The sequence below is a fragment of the Pinus tabuliformis genome, chromosome 7, assembly GCF_031772625.1.
Source record: "Pinus tabuliformis cultivar Carrire ecotype Pingquan chromosome 7, CPIR1, whole genome shotgun sequence".
NCBI lineage: Eukaryota > Viridiplantae > Streptophyta > Pinopsida > Pinales > Pinaceae > Pinus > Pinus tabuliformis.
In genome coordinates this window covers 814147576-814163910 of record NC_142293.1, presented here as the reverse complement: position 1 = coordinate 814163910, position 16335 = coordinate 814147576, and the positions used below count along the sequence as shown (strand labels likewise).

Below are 16335 nucleotides of genomic sequence, written 5' to 3'. Positions count from 1 at the left end.
GTTTTAGGGTCACCATATTCCCAGAAAGGATCCAATTTCCTTGGCATGTTTGTTTTTGAATTTTGAATTTGCAAACCTATGGAAAAATAAGGATTAGGAAATAGGAATTTAGGATTACATAATACAAATTAAAATTTAGCATTTACAAAATTACAAGTTAATTATTTCCAAAATCCCAATTTCTAAACCCAAGTTACCCAACCAAATGCCAAAAAACAATGAAAATTCAAAAAAAATAAACAATGTTTAAAAAAAATGAGAAAATAAAAATAAAAAATTGGTTCTCATAGTCATAACAAATTACCCATCCCAAATCAATGAAAAATTACAAAAAATTCTTTAAAAACAATGAAAAACAAAGTTTTTATAGAAGCAAAACAAAAAAAAATTGATCTACATACCTTTTTTATGGACAAATTGGTGATCTTGTCTTGGATTTCTCCTAAAACCACTTGGATTCGCTCCCAAATTCGACGGAAACCCTCCAGCTCCTCTCCCTCACCTCTTCTCCTCCTCCTCCGCGCGCAAACAGCGAAATGACATAAAAAAAATCGATTTTCGCCTATTAAAAGCCCGCTGCCCCGTGCCTCTGCGATTTTTTCTGTAAAAATCGCGATTTTTTGGAAAAAATTGCGATTTTTTCAAAAGCGCGCGATTTTTTCCGAAAAAATCGCTATAAAAAAAAGTCCGCGATTTTTTGGTATAAAAATCGCGATTTAATCGGGCAGAGGAAAAAATCGCGATTTTATCTGCTCATGAGATGTAGATTAGTTAGTTAATTTAAGTGGAATTTAATTCCACAAACTCTTATATTTAAATATCATAAAAAAATTGAAAATAAAAACCACTTTGGAGAAATTAAACTCTCTAAAAAAATCCAAACACATCCAAACACACTAGAGTTTCGTACAATCCTATAACATCCCACTATGGAATTTTCCTTATCACCTTAGTTAGTTCGTGGGAGAATAGCCTTTGAAGAGTTGAGAAGGAGAATAATTAGATGAATTTGTGGGCTCATTTGCATTTAGGAGGGAAGAATAGCCTTTGAAGAATTGAGAAGGAGAATAATTAGATGAAGTTGTGGGCTCATTTGCATTTAGGAGGCAGCCCTGGGGTAACATTTTGTTTCTGCACAGTAAACTTAAATCATATACTTCTTTCGCACCCTTTGAAGCCACTCCTCTTGGTCAGAATTCAAAGCTTCAACTGCCGCGGAATTAAAATAAATAGCAGTATTTATGTTGGTTCTGAGTCCAGAGCTTCCTCTTCCTCTGTTAATGAGAGAGTACATTTCCACAGTTTTCTCTCCCTGTTGAGGAGAAAAGTGTAGATTTCCAGAATTTTCTCAATTATTAAGGTATCAAATTTTCACTACAGAAACAGGAACATACGAGATCAATTATCCACCTTACAAAATAATTACGAAGTATCAAATTTTCGGTACAGAAGGAGACGAGATCAATTATCCACATTACAAAATATATCAAAAACTATAGCGGAAGTAAATGGATATATACCAACTCGGCCTAAGGTATCGGTGCTTCCAGATTTGGTTATGAGATTACGTGAACCAATTTTCAATTACAAAATCACCCAGAACAACGGTGTCCGTATCCATTTAAAATTATAATATAAAGGACATTGATATTATATAGGGAACAAAATAATTAGTCCCCTGGACTATTACAGTTCTGGATACATTCATGTATGTACTCGGAAAACATTGAAATAATGGATCTTATACAACAGATTAAGTACACATAAATGTATGTATAGGGAAACCAACGAAAGAATGGAGGTCGTAGAGCAGAAGTGAAGGAACAAAAGAATGGTTGGAAGGGCAGGGTATCTAGAATTCATCATTCAGACTATGGAGTTGAGTTGTTGAGGGCTCATTTGCATTCCGCGGGCACCCCCTGGGGGAACCTGTTGGTGTCAGCACAGTAATCATAGACCATATAGTTATTTCGCACCCACTGGAGCTTCTGCTCTTGGTTCGAATCCAAATCTTCCTCTGGAGCGAGATTAGAAGTAGCTGCAGCATTGAAGTTGCGGAAGGATGCAACAAAAGGGGCTTTACTCCAGTCTGTCTTGACCAGTCCACCTCTAGTCGCCCAATCATCTGCATTCCAAAGGCTTGAATAGACCCTCATTGCTTGGCTCTTAGGATAGTGATAATTGCTATCCACTTTACCCAACTCTGTCTCCCTGTTCTTAAACACTCGCACAGGAGTCTCGTCTACAGAAAATCTGCATAACAAACATACATTCATATTTCTGTTAGATTCAGAGATTATATTGTACTATATTGAATGGATGGATGGGCGAAGAGGTAATTAGAATACATACATGATTTGGTTGGATGTCCAGAGCACGGAGTAAGTGTGGAAATCCAAGGTTGGGTCGAACCACAAGTAAAATTGTTGCTCACGATTGCCAAGGCCTTGAGCGAAGACATTAGTGTGCATAATATAAGGATCTCCGGAGAGATTGCCCAAAAATTCAAAATCTATTTCGTCATGTTTGGGGCCCTGAGAGGATAGCTGCAAGGGGGCATAACAACGACATGTTAGCACACCATAGGACAAGATATTGTCATTTAGAATATTAAAAGGGTAGAGTAACAATAAAACATACATAATAGGCAGTGACTGTGCCTGCAGAGTTGCCAGGTACCAACTTGATTTGCATATCAATCTTGGCAAACAGATGCTCCTCTTTGGATTGAAACCCACAACCTGTCACCAAAAACGGAAGTAATAAGATGTCTAATAAGTGTACATGAAAATGAAATAGTTGCAGAGCATGTTGGCATGAAAATTACATTTACCTGAAGTTCGATCCAGAGTCAACTGTAATTGTTGGCCATTGTCAAGGATTTTAGCACGATCATTGCCCCATGTAATGTCGACATCATTGTAGAAATTTGCAGAGACAGTTACGAGAAGTCTGGATGAGATTAACAATAAAAGAAAGAGGAGGGGCGTTCCCATTTCCAATGAATTCAAAATTATCGATGCAGGGACAGAGTAATGCAGGGAGGATACGAAGGAAAAGGAGCAGAATAGCCCGAGATGCCTGCGTTAAAAATAGAATATTGGAATGAACGACTGAATTATCAACTAGTAGGTCGAAATTGCTGTGGGAGAGGGAATTGCTGGGAGTGATGGCTGATTTGGGTTATATATATAGAACATAAATAGCAGTGGGCATATGTCATCTCATCCGCGTGGGCGATGAAAGATGAAGGAAACAACGGCGAGAGGTATCAGCGGCGGCCAGCCAAAAACATAATAAATAATCGAAGGGCATCGTGGCAGCCAAATTTTTTCACACCGCGTTCCAACCTTACTGGATTGCTTTGACCTCCGCGTGGGGCATATTCGAAAGTGAAGTAATGAAATGGATTTAAGAGCTTAGAAGAAAGTAGTGGAGTTCATTCAGAGCAGTAGTGGAGTTCGTTCAGAGCTCCAGGTGGCTACAAAATCCAACTGGCAATTCAACTATCCGTACAATTTCTACATGGAAATACACCTGGTTCCTACTACGACGCGCTTTGCTTTCAGGTAACCGCCTTTACTGCTCTTGATATCTTTATTCGATTGGGTAAAGTATAATCCAGACCTTACAAGAAACTTAATTTAGTGGCTTTATAATAATATTATGTCCTTTTCAAACCTTCGCCACCAGAAAAGCCTTATTGTACCAACTCCGGATAATGACACATCGAAGTTTTCTTTCATATAATTATATTTTCTCAGAGACATTTACAGTTTGATAAGATTCCAATTACTGTTCAAGTCGAGCGAGCGAACTGGAGTAGGTGCGTCGACTGCTTCGCTTTTAACATCAGAACCAAATACCGTCCACTTTGAAATATATATAAAATCAATTGTTAAATATTGTTTTAAACTATAATAAGAGATAGCCAAAAGAGAACCAAGTACTTTGTATTTTGGAATATATAATTACATATTTGGAATATATATATATATATATATATATAATTTAATTATAAAATGTTAAAATTTAACAACAAAATAATAATAAGAAATAAAAATGAAACTGTTTATATTAAAATAGCAAGAAGTGGGTTTAAATTAAAATTGTGGAAAAAAGAAAAAAGGATTTCTTTGTAAAGATGGTTGAAGAGAAGAAATGCTTGAGAAAAAGTTAAAACAGTATTGGATTTTGATTAAAATGTGACATATATTATAAATTTTATATATATATATATATACATATTAAAAATGTTGTAATTTTTTTAACTGTAAATTTTTTTATATTAAATTATAAGATAATTCTCTTAAAAATTGGTGGTTTAAAAATTTTGGTTTTAAATAGATTTAAATTTTTTAGGTTTAAAGGTATTCAAGGAGGGATAGGTGGGCAGGGCGTGGCTATTGCATCATAGGTATAAATTAGGATGAACATGGCACAACACCTCCCCTTTGATGTTTCATCTAAGTCATTTTGTTATGGACCGCTCCTTCCAACACGGTCCTTCGTGAGGTCACAAGATTGCACAAGCTAACAGGGATTATTGCTATTAAACATGGACATTAACTCAAAGGACGACTCCATTTTGACAACCCTTGCACTTGGAGATATTTCCAAGATAGTTTATCATGCAAATTAGTCGTCACATGTAGTGGAGGTGGCTTCGTATGTGTACTAGAGCGGTTCCACACAATGTGCAAAGTAATTTTTGGTCCAAGCTATGATACAATTGAAAATCACAGCTCTTCATGGCCTCTACCTCTTATAGTTAGCATTCATTGCAACAAGGTGGTAAGATTTGGTTTAGATTCCTCTATGTATTTTGTGATGGTAATTCGTTGTTGTTTCCATCCAAACCATGGTTCTTCCCCAAATTTTAAATGATCACTCCTACATGCTTGTCGCTTCCCTCTTCAATCTAGGCTTTCCCTATTTTTTCTTTTGTTTTTCTCTGGCAATAAGGTCTTGGTGTGCCCCCCTGGTCACCCCCCATTTCTTTTGGGAGCCACGTGTCATTTCGGGTTTGTCTATGCTCTTACAACGATCCCTTTCACTAAACCTCTCTCCTATTGCACACTCTTTCTACGACTCCTCTGTCATTGTTCAGGCACTTCAATTATAGGTCTCTCCCACTGCTTTAAACTCACCTTCCCTAGTTCCAGATTACAGGTACATCTCACCCATTCTCAATTTCAACCCCAACACCTGCTTGAACCTCTTGATTGCTTCAACAACACACTAAAATCCTTCAAAGAATGGCATACTACAGGGAAATGGGAACTCTTGAGATTAGTAGAGGGCGCAATCCTAAGTTGAGCACTTTCATCCTCATGCACCGTATCCAATAGAAGCCAAAATTGTTAACACAAAGTAAGAGATCCCATGGGAATGAGGTTTCCTATCGAACATGGAAATTTCTTGTAAAATAACAAATTGAGTTTCGAATGACTGTCACACAAGGGGTCATTTTATCCATTATAATGTATAATATATACATAATCTAAAACATGAAAATGTTTCTTCGACAAGTATTCATGGATCAAAACAAAACACAAGATGAAATTCTACTAATGCTCGATGACATTCAACTCACAACATGGGATTTGATCGAAAAATATAAATAATTGGGGCACACTTGGGCCTCCCTCTGAATTTGGGTTGCTCACCAGATAATAGCAAAGAACCCATTCTTGTTGAGGAGTTAGAATCCCCCAAAACAGGTTAATGGTTTTCGCTCACATTTTCTCTGTCTATTTTCCTTATTGGTTCATAGAAGCTCTAGCATGCCATAAGCCTTTTAGGATAAGCTCTTTAATTTTGAAATGTCAAAACATAAGCAATTTTTGAATGCTCAAAGAATTTTGGTTTTCCCACTAGTCTAGTTTCTCTAGTGTTATACTAGGGAAAAGCAACATATAATGTTTTTGACAAACTTTAAATGAAACCTCTTTTGCTTACCCAAAAAAAGGAGATTGCTTCATGGAATTAGTAATTCAAGTTCCATCAATTTGTATGGTTCAATTTTATATATTGGAAATAATAAATCAAAAAGCTTAAGTGATGGATTAAAAAAACTAAGTAGAGAAAGTAGAACCCTCAACCCAACCTCTCTTAAAAATACTAGGTAAAAAGGATTGTCATAAAACCCTCAACTCAAAGTATCTTATCAGAATCAAAATTGTGAGAGACATCCATTAGAGTAAAAAACCTATAATACCAATAGACAAAAGGACAAAGATAAAGCCCTTTAAATACTAAAATTGAAAATCTAAGTGGGAATATTCTATTAGATGGTGTCCAAAATTCAAAGAATATAACATGAAAATGGGGAAGATTAAATATTTAACAAACCCCACATTTTTATCTCTGGTTCCAAAAAAGAGAAAATCCTGTAACTTTGGTGGGATTCCTTCAAATCCCTCTACAATTTATGTTACGATGTATAATAATATAGTTACTAATATATTAAAAATAGCAATGTCCGAACTATTAATTCTAAAGAAGATAACGTTTTCTAGTTTTTGTCATTTAGAAATATAATCATGATCGAAGAGGAAATACACCACAACATGCTTGGTGAGAGATAGAGATGATCACAAAGATAACATGGAAATTAACTTTGGTTAGATTAACCATGTATTTGTTTTGAAACTCCTAAAATAATATGGATTTATTGAAAAATCAATCTTAAGAATCTATGCATTCATAAGAATCTGATGGATGGATCCTTTAATCAATGGAAGGATTGCTAAATTCTACTAAGTAACTAGGGAAATTTAGTGAGGTTGTTATCACCTTCATTTTGCTCACCTACAATATTTAAGTGATTTTTAATTATATACATTATAAACGATTGGTAACACAATTTAATACACTTGAAAGCATGGTTTATTGTCTAATTACATATCACACACCCTATATCATGCACCCTAGCCAAAAATGAAACTAACCAAATCAATGTTTATTCAAGCTTTATGGTTCAAATGGTGTGATGGCACTGATTGACATCCTTCGATACTTATGTGAGTCATATTGAGATCATGTCTATTCAAGACTTCCATCTCATCGATACTTATGCATATGGTCATCCTTTTGGTGAAATCGAGCACATGGGAACTGTTAGGTCCCTATAATACTAGTGATTACCCCATTACTATTGTAGTTGTATCCCTTATTAATATTGTTGTGCCCCTATTGCCCCCATATTGTTATTATTGTGCCCCATAGAATCCTCTATTGTTATTTTTGTGGCTTTATATTATTATTGATAGGTCGGCTGGGTTATATTGTGACTCCTTAGACTCCTATATATAGAAAGGAGGTTTTGTCATTTTAATCATCAAGGAATCATTCATTTGTGTAATGTAAAGGAGGTTGGCCCTCGAAGAGGCTGAATTCTAAAGCGTTGATTTATCTTTTCTATCTTTTTGTGAGCTGGTTTCATAACATTTGGTATCAGAGCTTTGGATTCTAGGGTTTCGTTGCTCCAAATAGGTCATCGTGGAATTTTTGCTATAACTTTTTTTCTGCGACGTTTCAGAAGCTAAAAAAAAACCCATTTGAGACGAGATCGCACTGAAGCTCGGTTCCTAATTTCAGAGCTTTTTGCGCTACAATTGTGGAGATATGATATGAGGAAGTTGGTCTTTTTTCAGACTCCTGAATTACATTCCAAACAGGTGACCTAGGGAAAATCGTCATAATTTTGTCTCTGGGCATCAGATTGAAAATTCGTAAGAAGGTATAGAAAGAGGACGGACTATAGTTTCTTGTATATATTTTTCAGAGCCAAAGGTCGAAACAAGGACATGTGGCACGTCGTACAAGTTCGCTCTACTGAACTAGTCTATAATCAGGTCACTGTGGGAGATTTGGCATAACTCTTCTTTGGAGAATCCAATTGGGATCAGACTAGTGGCATTGGAAAGAGGACACAGAGGGCTACTACAGGTCGCAATTTCAAAACTAGATGATCTGAAATTACAGAGATACATCAGAGGCAATATCAAGCTCCTACAAAGTGAAAAAAGGTGTGTAGATTTTTTTAAATTTTTGCTTAAGCTTGGTTTGAAAAATTATTTTGAAGGAATTCAAAGGGCATAGTAGAGCATTATTATCGGTAACTATTGCCCCGAGGAAAGAAAATGCAAAAACCTAGTAAGCAACCTGAAAGCTCTAGCATGACTCATGAAGAAGAGGAAGAAATGATACATGACATATCAAAATTACAAGACCAAGTGCAACAAATTTCACTCTAACAAAAGCTAACAGAAGCTAAGATAAATGGCGTGGAATCTAAGATAAAGGGCGTGGAAGCTAAGATTGATGATTTGAAGATAGATTTGAAGGCAGATTTGACAAATTTTCTATAAGAAATACTTACTAATAGTGAAAGGGTAGTAAAGGAAACTCATGATGCGAACAAAAGAAATGTTAATCATGATTTCATAGACTCTAATTTTGGACCGAAGACCCACCATATTCCAAAAATCGATATGAGGAAGTTTGATGGCAAGGATCCCACGACATGGATATTACAGATGGAGCAATTTTTTGATGTCAATAATGTGCAAAACACATAAAAGGTACGTATTGCAACTTTATATTTGGAACCAAATCAGTTTGTATGGTATCAATGGCTTTGTTCTCGTAAACAAATTATCACTTGGGCAATTTTTACGGAAGAATTAACAGCACATTATGAGGATACAAAAAGCAACACTTTTTTAGCCAATTGATAAGTCTCAAACAAAAGGGTTCAATAATGGAGCATATTGAGGAGTTCCAAAAATTGAACATAAGGGTAAAAAATATTCCACAGGAGCATAGGATCGATGTGTTCATAGGGACTTTAAAGGATAATATCCAACATGATGTTCACCTTTGGGAACCTGATTCATTAGAGAAGGCATTCAAGTTAGCAAAAAAAATGGAAAGCAAAATTATGGCAAGCAGGAAGCATACCACTCACAACTATAAAGATGGAAGTGTTGTTGCCCCTATTCTTCCACAACCTATAAGGTCGACACCACAACAATTGGAAGAAAAAAGAGAAAAAGGGCTTTGTTATAGTTGTGGTAGCAAATACACTAAATGTCATAAGTGTGCTGAGAAGAAATTATTCTACATAGATTGTGAAGAGGAAGAAGAGAAGGAGCAAGAAAGGTCAAAAGAAGAGGATATACTCCAGGAACAAAGTATAGATAAAGAAGAAATGAATCCGACCATATCTTGTAATGCATTGGCTGGAATTACCACTCCTCAAACCATCAAGATAGAAGGACAAATAAAGAAGAAAAAGGTAATAGTGTTGATTGATTCAGGAAGTACCTACAATTTTATTTATTGTAAGGTAGCAAAAGAATTGAATTGCTTCCTATATCCAGCACCAGAGTGTCAAGTGATGGCTGCAAATGGAGGAACAATAAATTGCTCTGGAAAGTGCCATAATATCAAGCTATCCATGGGAGAATATGTATTGACTAGCCCAATGCTTTCCATTCCAATGGGAGGTGTTGATGTTGTACTAGGAGTCCAATGGCTACAATCCTTGGGTACACTAGCTTTTATTTTTCAAGAACTTTTCATGAAATTTTATGCGGAAGGCAAGGAAGTTGAATTAAGGGGTATTGCAGGGAAACCGGGAAAGATAATCAACTCTAACGTTATGACAAAGCTTCTAAAAAAGGAACAAAGAGGTGCAATTGCACAATTATGTTCGCTAGATGTTTCCACATCGAAATCATCTACTTCTCCAGATTTCCAAAAAGTCATGGACAATCATTCCAAGGTATTCGATACTCCCAAAGGTCTCCCACCTATTCGTGATCATGATCATGCTATTCATCTGATTCCAGGAAGTGTTCCTCCAAACATCAGGCCGTATAGATATCCCTATGCCCAAAAGAGTGAAATTGAACTTATGGTTGCAGAAATGCTAGAGGTTGGTATAATTCAACCTAGTCAAAGTTCTTTCTCTACTCTAGTAGTATTGGTGCACAAGAAGGATGGATCATGGCGCATGTGTCCGGATTATAGGGAGCTCAACAAGCTCACTAATAAAGATAAGTTTCCCATTCCTGTCATTGATGAATTACTAGATGAATTGCACAGATCAATTTACTTCACCAAGTTGGAACTTCGTTCAGGATATCATCAAATCAGAATGAAGACTGAAGACATTCCAAAAACAACATTTAGAACTCATGAGGGTCATTATGAATTTTTGGCCATGCCTTTTGGCCTTACCAATGCACCTTCTACATTTCAAGGTTTGATGAATTCCATTTTCAAACCCTTCCTTAGGAAGTTTGTGTTAGTATTTTTTGATGATATACTATCTATAGCAAGTCGTGGAAGGATCATGTTGAACATGTTGACAGGGTACTACAACTATTGGAGGAGAAACAATTATATGCAAAAAGATCCAAATGTTTCTTTGGAGTACAAGAGGTGGAATATCTGGGTCATATTGTATCTCATGAACGAGTTAAGGTAGACCCTAGCAAAATTAAAGCAATTAAGGAATGGAAAAGCCCCACAACCATAAAGCATCTACGAGGATTTCTTGGGTTGACAGGGTATTATCACAAGTTTGTTAAGAATTATGGGAGAATAGCAACACCTCTAACAACATTATTGAAGAAAGATGCATTTTCATGGACTCTAGAAGCAACAAAGGCCTTCGAACATCTTAAAGAGGCAATGTGCCAAGCACCAGTCTTAGCTACACCGGACTTCAAAAAAAACTTTATTGTGGAATGTGATGCTTCAGGAAATGGAATTGGTGCTATTTTTATGCAAGATGAAAGACCTATTGCTTTTGAAAGTTGTCCAATCAAGGGAAAGTTTTTACACAAATCTATTTATGAGAAATAAATGTTGGCAATACTACATGCACTTAAGAAATGGTGACCCTACCTAATGGGAAGACACTTCAAGGTAAAAACGGATCATGATAGCCTTAAATACTTTTTAGAACAAAGATTATCATCTGAAGAGCAACAAAAGTGGGTCACAAAGATGTTGGGTTATGACTTTGAAATCATCTACAAAAAAGGGAAGCAAAATGTGGTGGCAAATGCACTCTCAATAAAGGATGAGGATGTGGAAGCATTGTTGTGCGCCATTTCTATTATCCAACCAGATTGGATAAACGAAGCAAGGGAGGAATGGAATAATGGTGAAGAAGTGTGGGCACTTATTCAAAAGTTACAACAAGATTCCAGTACATCTGATACATTTAGCTGGAAAAATGATTCGTTATGGTACAAAGATCGCTTATACTTCTGTAAGAATTCCCAACTCAAACAAAATATTCTTATGGAATTGCACACTTCTCCCTTAGGAGGGCACTCAGGATTTTTAAAAACTTACCACATGGTTAAGAAGGAATTTTTTTGGGATGGCCTTAAATCAGATATTCAAAAGTTTGTAGCGAAATGTTTGGTTTGCCAACAAAATAAAGTTTAAACAATTAAGACCTCGGGTCTATTACAACCTTTATCCATTCCAAGCCAACGTTGGGAGGAGGTTTCAATGGATTTTATCACAGGTTTACCCAAGTTTGAGGGAAAGAGTGTCATCATGGTGGTAGTTGCCAAACTTAACAAGTATACACACTTTTGTGCATTATCACATCCATTGAAAGCCAGTACAGTTTCTACTGCATTTATGGAAACAATTCAAAAGCTACACGAAAACCCAAAGATTATTGTAAGTGACAGAGATGCCATTTTCACTGGAAATTTTTGGACAAAATTATTTTCTTGTCTCGGTACTCAATTAGCTCATAGCTCATCTTATCATCCTCAATCTGATGGGCAAACTGAGATAGTAAACAAATGTTTGGAAGGATATCTTCGTTGCTTTGTATATGATAAACAAACACAATGGGTCAAATGGCTGCCTCTGGCTGAATGGTGGTATAACACTTCCTTCCATACAGCAACAAAAATGACCCCATTTATGGCACTTTATGGATATCAGCCACCATCCATCACATCATATTTAAGAGAAAATTCTAAGGTTAAAGTAGTGGAAAATCACATTGAGCATCAACAACAAGTCCTCCAACTCTTAAAGGATAACCTCGTGTTGGCGCAGAATAGAATGAAACAACAGGCAGATCAACATCGTAGTGAAAGAAGTTTTGATGTAGGAGATTAGGTATTCCTATGCCTACAACCATATAAACAAATGTCCCTCAAGCAAGCTAAGAAGGATAATAAATTATCACCAAAGTATTATGGTCCATACAAGGTGTTGCAAAAGATTGGTATGATGGCATACAAAGTGGAGCTTCCTGTAGCTTCTCGAGTGCACCCAGTTTTCCATGTTTCATGTTTAAAGAAGGTTATAGGCGACAAGCTCCCAGTTCAAATAATATTGCCAGAACTTGACGAGGAAGGAAAAATTATATTGGAATCGGAAGCAGCCACAGAAACAAGAACTCGACAGCTACAAAATCGATCAATTTCAGAGTATCTCATCAAGTGGAAGAACTTATCAGCTGAAGATTCCACATGGGAGGATGAGAATTTTATACAAAAGCATCTAGAACTACTCAAGCATTGAGGACAACACTTTTTTGAAGGAGAGGGGCATGTCAGGTCCCTATAATACTAGTGATTACCCCATTATTATTGTAGTTGTATCCCTTATTAATATTGTTGTGCCCGTATTGCCCCCATATTGTTATTATTGTGCCCCATAGAATCCCTCTATTGTTATTTTTGTGGCTTTATATTATTATTGATAGGTCGGCTGGGTTATATTGTGACTCCTTAGACTCCTATATATAGAAAGGAGGTTTTTTCATTTGAATCATCAAGGAATCATTCATTTGTGTAATGTAAAGGAGGTTACCCCCTGGAAGAGGCTGAATTCTAAGGCATTGATCTATCTTTTCTATCTTTTTGTGAGTTGGTTTCATAACAGGAACCATGCGTAAAGTTTGGGTATTCCCACTTGAAATAACTCTCATACAAAATTGTTAGAAATTACAGAGAGTGATAGAGAGAGAGACAAAGATAAAATTAACAACAATAGAAAGAACATATTCCCACTTGAAACAACTCTCATACAAAATCGTTAGAAATTATCGAGAGTGATAACTAAGAGAGATAAACTTACCAATAATAAAAAAACACATAAACACAGTTTTTATCGTGGAAAAACCCCAATATGGGAAAAAAATTAGCTAATGGAATATTATATTAATCTTGTGGTCAAAATCTAGCCAAGTCGGCCAAGTGAGACTTCACGACTCACCTCTCCTAGCCACTTCCAATGAAGTCCTCCCAAGCCTTTAAAGGCTTCATTACATGCAATCCATAGACATAAAATCACGATCAAGCAAAACTGCATGCTTCATACCATGACTATTTGATTGAGAAACTTTGACTCTTTCATTCGGTCAAGTTTATCTAGAAACCACCCCTTAAACCTTGAATTGGGGTTTCCCTTGACCAAAGCTAGCTAATTTATCCAAGTGAGCCAACATCGCTCACCTCTAGGCCCCACCTGTCTTAAATTTTATATCCCGTGTATTCAATAATTTGACATGTCCCCTATCACCTAGGTCTAACTCTATACTTTAATGGTAATTTCCTAGGGGGTACACATGCTTTACCAAGTCTTATAATCGCATTCCCTTTACATGAAACTAAAAAAGTTTTTGACTCCATTATAATTTATTACTATTTGTTGTTGTTTGTAACAACCCTCAGTTATATTTCTGGGTTCCATATTTTGGTTAAGCTTTGGATGGCTAGTAGATTTTGAATCCTGGTTGAGGTGGTCTTAGGAAAATTCTTAAGGGTCGAGGGTAGAGATTAGATTTCTCTTGGGACTCTTGACAGGTGAGTGGAGACAATAAAATTCCTCTAGGTATGGTGAAAAAAGTCTGAGGCATCCAAGCTTTATTGGTTTTAGTGATTTCTGGACCGGTTTAGGTGAAATCATTGTGGTCAAGGGTTGAGGCAGTTTAGCCTCTGGAAGCCCTGGTTGGTTTTGTTTTGGCTTATCCCATGTGATCCCACATTCATGCTTGGAATATGACATGGGGGTGATTGGGTTGAAAGAAATAGTTGGTTCGACCTCAATCTATGGTCGGGTGGTACGTGGAAGTCCCTGACTTGGTTGGCATTTGCATGTGGTAATATGTGTTGATTCTTATTAAGATTAATGAACACAAGTTCTGATTTTATGTATGATTTCATTACTGGTTTGTCATGGTTCTATTCTTGTTAAAAGTTGGTTTTATGCATGGTATATTTATCATTATTTGATGTCCTCTTTTTATCGTTCTATTCCATGATTTGATAGGCTCTTGGTTATATATTTGAATGCATAAGATAACATGTATTTGTACAACTAGTAAGAGAGGGAAGTGAGCCTTCCTGATGATCCTCAGATATTTCAATGAATCAATGAATAGATAGGCATTTAGATATTTCAATGAATCAATGAATAGATAGGCATTCATATGGTGGCCCTAATTTTTAATCTATTAGTAACTATTTTTTATTATATATTTAACACATTCTAGAAGGATATTGAAAGAAGCCCACCAAAGATTGAGGAAATTCTCTCTTTGGGTATGAGAGAAAAGTTTGCATGGTTTGTTCAATCTCTAATCTTCTCCATTTTCATTTCTTATTCATTGAATTTTTTGAATTCATCTATAATGACATTCCATATTTTGTTTTGCAAAAAATTGTAGAGAAGATGTCTAGGGACAAGGATTTGATTTAGTATGTAGATATGACTACATTTTGAGTTTTGAGTTTTTTTCTTTTATGACGTGTTTGTGAAGATATTGGTTGTCTTTAGGGTTAATTATGTGATTTAGTTTGCAGATATGACTATATTGTGAACTTTTTCTTCTATGAACTATTTGTGAAGATATTGGTTGTCTTTAGGGTTAATTATAGTCGGCATGTTTTCAAACATTTTTTTTCTTGCTAGTTAAATTGAGACCATAAGTTCCTAGATTTTATTATTTAATGAAATTTTTGCTTACATTTTATTTCTTGGTATCATAACTTTTTTTTGTTTCACTTTTAAGTTTTTCATTGTAAAATGAATATCTTTAACAATTTGATTTCCATGAGAGACTTTGGATTGAAGGCTTTAGAACAATCTATTTACCTAATTTTTTAAATCTATTGCTTAAGCTTTTTGATTTATTGTTTTTCAATATATAACATCAAGTCATACAAAATTACTAATTCCATGAAGCTACCACTTTAAATATGAGAAAATTTATATTTACTTATATAGATTTCAAGTTTTTTAAAAAACCAATTAAAAAAACTTATAATTATCAGCTTATATGATTCATGATTTATACCAACAATTTTCCAAACAAATATTTTTATATAAAAATTATATATATAAAATGTATTCTTATCTTAACCATCAATATGCATAAAATTTCTATAATATTTAACAATTTTTTTATTTATTTCTTATTATTATTATTTAACCATTTTTTATTGATTTCTTATTATTTTATTGTTATTATTTTTTATGTTATATAAATTAATTATATATATATCGAAAATACACAGTATAGCCATATTTTTTACGATAAAAATTCATATTATATATATATATATATATATATATATATATATATATTCTCCAAAATGCAAAACATTTGGTTCTCGTATGAAGCCCAGACACTCGATTCACCCAACCTAGTGCGCTGGCCCGACTTGGAAAAGTAATTGGAACCGACAAACTGTAAATCTCTGTAAGAAAAATTTAAATTTATTAAAGGAAACTTCAAGGTGTAGTTATCAGATTTAATGGAGCTGGTACAAAATAAGCCTTTTGTGTTGGCGGAAGTTTGAAAAAGACACATCTTTATACAAATGTTAAATCCAATGTTTTTGGAACGTAGAATCGATTATTAAAGGCGGTTTACTGGGAAGCAAAGCGCGTGGAATAGGTACAAGGAAGGAAGGCGGTTGTTGTGTGTTGCTCTGTAGAAGTCGTACCAAACGTTGAAAAGCCAGTTGGATGTCGGAGCTAACTCTGAATGACTCCACCTCCATTACTTTCTTCTCCGCATTTAAATCGATGTAATGACTTCCCTCCTTTCGAACATGCCCCACGCGGAAGTGAAAGCCATCCAATAAAGTTGGGACGCACTCCAACAACTTTCGCTGCCACGATGAACTTCAATCATTCATTATGTTTGCCTGGCGACCGCGCATACTTCTCGCCGTTGTTTCCTTCATCTTTCCTCGCCGACGCGGTGAGACGACATATGCCCACTGCCATTCATGTTATATATAACGGGCCCAATCAGTCATCACTCCA

The 16335-nt window shown here is 35.5% G+C and overlaps 1 protein-coding gene across 1 annotated transcript; it reads right to left on the bottom strand.

Moving 5' to 3' along the window:
• Positions 1-1644: 1644 nt before the first annotated feature.
• On the bottom strand, positions 1645-3173 carry LOC149250080 (xyloglucan endotransglucosylase protein 1-like). The gene is made up of 4 exons (XM_089456387.1): positions 2834-3173; positions 2641-2741; positions 2353-2546; positions 1645-2253 (listed from the first exon to the last, which is right to left on the bottom strand). Exons 1-4 carry the CDS (start codon positions 2994-2996, stop codon positions 1896-1898), a joined length of 816 nt encoding a protein of 271 aa, XP_089312513.1. The 5' UTR covers positions 2997-3173; the 3' UTR covers positions 1645-1895.
• Positions 3174-16335: the final 13162 nt, after the last annotated feature.

Excerpts from the sequence above, each read along its gene's own strand:
- LOC149250080 (XM_089456387.1), bottom strand. The coding sequence starts at position 2,996 with ATGGGAACGCCCCTCCTCTTTCTTTTATTGTTAATCTCATCCAGACTT. Across the intron at positions 2,742-2,833 it reads GACTCTGGATCGAACTTCAG|GTTGTGGGTTTCAATCCAAA; the intron begins GTAAATGTAATT and ends TTTTGGTGACAG. Across the intron at positions 2,547-2,640 it reads GCACAGTCACTGCCTATTAT|CTATCCTCTCAGGGCCCCAA; the intron begins GTATGTTTTATT and ends GCCCCCTTGCAG.